General features: G+C 35.0%; 1 protein-coding gene across 1 annotated transcript; it reads left to right on the top strand.

Moving 5' to 3' along the window:
* LOC124838373 (valine--tRNA ligase, chloroplastic/mitochondrial 2-like) lies at positions 1–2,871 on the top strand. The gene is made up of 5 exons (XM_088093798.1): positions 1–341; positions 488–578; positions 954–1,080; positions 1,485–1,568; positions 2,694–2,871. The coding sequence occupies exons 1-5, from the start codon at positions 173–175 to the stop codon at positions 2,847–2,849; spliced, it is 627 nt and encodes a 208-aa protein (XP_087949924.1). The 5' UTR covers positions 1–172; the 3' UTR covers positions 2,850–2,871.
* The last annotated feature ends 4,028 nt before the right edge of the window (positions 2,872–6,899 follow it).

Consider the following 6,899-nt stretch of genomic DNA (forward strand, 5'->3'; position numbering starts at 1 on the left):
AGGAAAAGATTAAAAAGTTAAATAGTGATATAAAATATAAGTAAAAAAATATAAAAATAATAGTACCATTTATTGATCCCGCAAGGTTTGGCATTTCCTCTCCTCATCATATCCACTTGTGCTGCTTAGCCAAATGGTTCTTCCGTTGCTGCTGTGAGTGAGACCGTCAACCATGTCCACGATGCTCTCTCTATCAGCTTCGTATTGCTCTTCTTCTACTTCTCGTCTCTTCTGTCCCTTCTCTTCTCGCCTCTTCGGTCCCTTCTCTTCTCGCAACTCTCTTGTCTTCTTCCCTCATGGTCGGCGCATTCCTCTCTCTCGCACTCCCCGTAACCTTTCAGGTTCTCTTCACCTAATTCTTCCTCCTCTTTCCAACTGCATTATCTCTTCGGTTGTTACTTCTATATAACTCTATCTTTTATTGCATTACAACGAAGTAGGATTGGTTTAACGTAAAAGTGAAATTCGTTCCTTTGTTGTGTTTCAGCTGTTGCGCCAGAACAAGAAAATGGTGTCTTTAAATCTCCGGAGATTGCCAAGTCCTTCGACTTTGCTTCGGAAGAACGCATATACAATTGGTAGTATGCTTTTGAAATCAGTGATATGCTGTTTTGGCGAAATAAAAAAGTTATTTGGATGTTATTTCTGCCGCGGAAGAACTTTGCGAGATATAAGTTTGTGCTTTAAAATTGTTTAGTTTTTATCCCTTGATGTTTTGTATTAATACAAAATTTGGTTCTGGCGGTTTTGGTGCATTTTTGAGTCTTAGTGATTTCATTCTTGGTTTGCCTTGTTTTCTGTTGGCTTTTAAGTTGTAAGGGTTCAAAGTTTGAAGAGTATACGTTTTTCTAGTTATTTGGCATGTGGTTGAATCTCAAAGTGCACTACAACTTCTCGTATTTTTGAATGTTTTTGTTTTGAGCTATGTTTTTGATTTGATTATTGGATGCTAGGTGGGAGTCTCAAGGGTATTTTAGGCCGAACTTTGACAGGGGAAGTGATCCTTTTGTGATACCGATGCCGCCACCTAATGTTACTGGTTCTCTGCACATGGGCCATGCCATGTTTGTGACACTTGAGGTTTTAATTTTTCATTTGATTTATAGTCCATGCATGTTATTTATATAGACTATGACAAACAGTAATGCAATTAAGCGTATTTTCTGTATTTTGGTTCTTAAGGTTTCATCTTTTTTCTATGATGTAATACGGTAATTATAACAATGAATTTCCGATTCAACTCATTCAACATTTTTAAGCCATATATTTTTTTGGTTGGTTGCTTTGTTATTTGTGTGTTTAGGGTGTTTAATATCAAATAGGAAAAAAAAAAAAGAAACAATGTTATTTCTTCCCATTTTATGTCTCTCTTGTCTCGAATTGTTAAGTGAGACTGAGTTGTGGGTGATCTGTAAACATTTTACATTTTATGTGTGTAATACATGTATGTTTTTCTTATCATGCTTATCCATATATCCATGCAGGATATTATGATTAGGTACAACCGCATGAAGGGAAAGCCAACGCTTTGGCTTCCAGGGACTGATCATGCTGGAATTGCAACTCAGGTTTGTTAATTGTTGTGCTGGTTTTTGTTATTGATTTTACTTCTCTCTTTGTTTGTTTGTCCCTCTATCTATCTATCTATATAGCAGTAGCTCATAAGATGTAAGACATGTTTTTTCTTTCTAGGCTTGACTCTGACCATTATTTTCGATAGATTTTGAAGATGTTTTAGGGAGTTTGCTGAAGATAGTCAGTTTTCCATATAGTTTGGATGTGTTCTAGTGAATTTGCTTTAGGGCTTTGACAGGAAGTTTTTAGTGATGACTTGTTGTGGTTGTGAATTAGTTGTAAATTGTATATACTGGGTGTTTAAATGAAAATAATGGGCCCCTTCTTAAATTTTACAACTTTTAGTAGGAAAAGGGAAGAAAAGCTTTTGTAGGAAGAGAGTTGAAAAGATAAAAAAACTACTGTTATCAATCAAATGAATTCACATATTTACAGAACAGTTAGAGAAGACACTTGGGGATGATGTCACAGTGACAGCTGTGTAACTACGTGAACAGAAAAGTAACTAATTGAAAATTTTTCAGGTGACAACTGTGTGACTAACTGAACTACAACCCACAAGAGTCAGTAAGGGTGCTGCTCTTTTATACAATTATTAAGGAAAATTAATTCTGTTCTGTTTATTATGAGATAAAATTTTAATGAGCCTTCTAATGGATGTACATGACTATGATAGTTTGATAAGTTCTCTAGTATATCTGCTTGGGTTTATTTTTTTATTGGATTCCTCTTCCTTATCTTATGCTCTTATTATCAACGATTTTATTGAAGAAAAGAGACCTAGAAAATGTGCAATGTTGACACTGATTTATTTTTGCTATTGTTGGATTTTGTGAGTTGTGGCCAGATTTATTGTAGGATATCTTTGTCTATATGAATTTCTTCTTCAGCTCTTTTTTTTTTTTAATTTTTAAATGCCTTCTATTCTTTCTAAGGTCCACCTTGACCATTATGTCATTCAATTGTTTTGCAGTCTCTTACTACACAGTTTTATATTGCAGTCTCTAACTACACAATTTTATATTGCCAGATAGAATTTTATACCCCGTTCTTGTTTTTCTTATGTCATTCAGTTGAATATCTTAGTTTCCCACTAAATTTTGTTTTCTTTCTCCCAGTTGGTTGTTGAAAGAATGCTTGCTTCCGAAGGAATAAAGAGGACTGAAATGAATAGAGATGAATTCACAAAAAGGGTTTGGCAGTGGAAAGAGAAGTATATCTTCATACCCTTGCTTGCTTTTCTTCCATCTGCATTTTTTGCTTTTGTGGAATGAATTGCCCATATCAAAGAAGGGAGCAAATCTCATCATTTCCTATCACAATATATTAGAATTTGGAAAATTGGAAAAACCTTTGATGTATGAACTATGTAAAAGGATAAATGTCAATAGATAAGAATCTGATCTAAAAAGAATCTTTTGATTATTGTTAAGAAGTGGACTTTAAGCCTAATTCAATCTTACAAAACCGGTTTGTAAGGTAAGGTTTGCATCCACATATATATTGTGAATTCGTCTTATCTATAGTCGATATGGAACTTTCAACACACCCCTTCATGCCGAGGTATATTATCTCAAGCGTGAGACTAAACATTAATGGGTGGTCCAATAGTGACCTAACAACGGATGGAAAAATAGACCCAATAAACATCAAATTTCGCTAGAATAGATACTAAACCATGGCTCTGATACCATGTTAAGAAGTGAACTTTAAGCCTAACTCAACCCCACAAAATCAGCTTGTAAGGTGAGGTTTGCACTTATATATATATATATATATATATATATATATATATATATATATATATATATATATATATTGTGAGTTGACTATATTTCTAGTCGATGTGAGACTTTAAACAATTACCATATCTCTATATTTAATGTCTAAAATATGATTTGCTCTAATATCCTAGTTCCCTTATGTAATAATATAGTCTTACGGGAAAGTGACGTGGATCACTAACTAGGATAATCATATCTCTTAATTTATTTGAATTTCTCTTGTTTATTTTTCCTATCTTAATAAGATCTAGATGTCAAAACCTTGATTGTAGACCCTTATTTTATTAAGAGAATCTTTAGATATGATTTTGTCAAACGATTGAGATGAGCTGACAGATTGTTGTGTTTGTTAGAGGCTGTTCTTAAACGTGTAGATAAGCTGGCAATTTGCTAGCCCTGTTGGAGGGAATATTCAGGGGGTTGGATGGCCACAAAAGGTAGGGGAGTAATAGGAAAAAAGGGACATTATTGTTAGTTCGTTAGAGCCTAAGGGTGGATAAAGATCTTTTGTCTGAGGAGACAGGACTTGGGTTATCTTTCAAATACTTGTATAATTTTTTCTGGTTTCTTAACCATGCCTCAAATAGTAGTTCAACAACTATTCCAATAAAAAATTATTATATGGTGCCACAAAGCTCCTCATTATTTATTTGAAGATACAGGGGAGGGCCATTGTATGCAACCTTGCCCTTCACATGCTAAGGTGATGTTTCCGAACTCAAACCCATGACCAACTATATTTGAATTGAAGCGTTTTAAGCAAGTGTTCTGTTGTACATAAGGGACTATTAGGATAAATATCCTAATATTTCTTTAGTAATTTGGAAAAATATCCCTAGAATATACACTACTGCTTGTATATGTTGATGACATGATTATTGCAGGAGATGATTAAATAGAGAAGTTGACTTTAAAGGAAAAATTGGCTTCTCAACATGAGATGAATGGCCTGAAAAAGCTTAAGTATTTTCTTTGAATAGATGTTTTTTTATTCGAAAAGGGGGATTTTCATCTCCCAAAGAAGATATCTACAATCTCTTCAAAGAAATGGGTAAGATGGGAAGTTGAACCTTAGGATTGAACAAAATCGTATATTTGGAAGTGAAGAGAGTTCTCTGGTAGAAAAACCCTAATATTAGAGGTTGGTTGGAAAACTTATTTATTTATCACAAATGAGACTAGACATTGCTTATGCAGTTAGTGTGATAAGCTAGTTTATGCATGATCCGAGAGAAAGACATATGCATGCATTGACAACATTCTTCATTACTTGAAGTCAAGCCCATATAAGGGCTACTAAAGGAGGAAAAAAAGGAAACTTTGGCCTTGAAGATATATACTAATGTAGACTATGCATGTTTCGTTATTGACATAAAATCTATCTCTGGGTGTGGTGTATTCTTAGGAGAAACTGTGGTGTATTCCTAGGAGAAACTGTGGTGTGACTAAGAGAAGTCAAAAGTAGGATGCGGTTTGTAGTTCAAAAGCTTGAGGTGTGTATATGCAATTGTAATGTGATAACAAGTCCACCATAAACCTTGCTCATAATCCATTACATTATAAGACCAAAGATATGGAAATTGACAGACACTTATTCAAAGATAATCTTGGGAGAGGCCAGATGGTTACAAACCATGTCCTTATAAGACTTCAATTAGTTGACATCTGCACTAAGCGACTTCCTCTAGGAAAATTCCAATATTTTTTAGGCAAGTTGGGGATGATTGATATTTATTTATCAACTTGAGGGGGTGTATTGTAAATAGTGGACTATTAGGATAAAATTATCCTAATGCCTCTAGAAATTAGGAAAAATATCCCTAGAATATACACACTCATTTCAACATGTTTTATTTTCCTTTTTAAGGGAGGATGATTGTTACAAATAGAGGAGATTGGTTGGGAATCTAATTATCTTGTTTCTAATTAATAAAATATTTCTTTTCTCCCTCTCATTATTTAAGTTATTATTAAATTTTAATTACAATATATGATGGGGATATCCTTGAATCATAGGGATGTCGTTGTCTAGGAGCTATTATTATACTTCCTAAAATGGCTTTCTAGCCTTGTATGTATAGATTGTATTCTCAGCATAATAAGATGAATCATTCTACCCTAAATTATAACATGGTATCAAAGCTCTCGAATTCTGGGTGCTGCCTCGGGCTATGCACATCAAAACCGTAGACGACAACCTTCATTGCTGCCACCTTCCCTTTTAGGACAACCTTCATTTCTATCGCACACCAAACCATAGCTGCTAGCCTTCATTGCTGTCAATCATTTTTTTTTTGGGTCGCCTTCATTCACTGCCCTAGGGTCGTTGTACTTAGTGGACACGGCATACCAAATTCTTGAAGTGGTGAATATTGCGTCACAACACACTTAGGAATAACTATAGAACCTCAACACGACCTACCGATTGAATGAGAAGAATTATTTGAACTGGGCCCAACTTGTTTGTAGAACTTTGGAAAAGAAGGGAATACCCAATATGGAGAAGAAAGCTGAAGGAATGTGGTGTACCTTCTGTAACAAGCCTCACCACACTCATAATAAATGTTGGAAGCTGCACGGAAAGCCACCTAGTAGAAATTGGGGATCCCATAATTGTGACAAGGAGTGGGGAAAAAAAGGAGACAACTGTAGAAAGGGAGGACAAGCACACATAGGTGTTGCAACTGATGAAGAAAACAGAGGAGGAGTGATTCAACTTAACCAGGATGAAGTAGAACATATGAGATCATTCCTCAAAAAGATGGATAAGTCACCAGATAGTTGTTCTCTGGAAAATTCAAGTACGTTTGATGAGTTTTGTTCATTTGAACTTAATGCCTTTTATAAAAACCATAACCCATATTGGATACTAGATTTTGGGGCGACCGACCACGTGACACCCCTACCTAAACATTTCTCAACTTACACCCCTTGCCCTAGCAACAAGAAAATAACCATAGCTGATGGCTCTCTAATGATTGTAGCAAGTCAAGGAGAAGTCCAAATAAGCCCATCCATAACCCTTAAAAATTCTTTCATATTCCTAAATTGTCTGTCAATTTGATTTCCATAAAAAAACTCATATGAGATCTCTCGTATTATGGGTGGAACTTACAACAATTTGATTTTAAAAAGGCCTTCCTCCATTCCATGGAGAAATTGAAGAGGAGATTTACATGGAATTGCCCCAGATATGGTGGAATTCCTCCACTCTAAGTCAAGGGGAGTGACAATATTACTGGTTTATATGGATGATATTATAGTGACAAGTGATGATTAGGAGGAGCAAGAACTGTTAGGCCAACATTTGGCCAAGAATTTAATTAAGACCTTTTGAAAATTTTAAATATTTTCTGGGAATTGAATTGGCCAATTCTAAAAAGGGAATATTCATCTCTCAATAGAAATACATACTGATTTGTTGAAAGAAATTGGTAAGACAACATGCACGCCTGTAAATACACCAATCGATCCAAACCTGAAATTGGGAAATGCAGAAAAAGGTACTACTGTTGACAAGGAAATGTATCAAAGACTAGT

Source organism: Vigna umbellata, chromosome 7, assembly GCF_029865625.1.
Source record: "Vigna umbellata cultivar VRB3 chromosome 7, Vumbellata_1.0, whole genome shotgun sequence".
Classification (NCBI taxonomy): Eukaryota; Viridiplantae; Streptophyta; class Magnoliopsida; order Fabales; family Fabaceae; genus Vigna; species Vigna umbellata.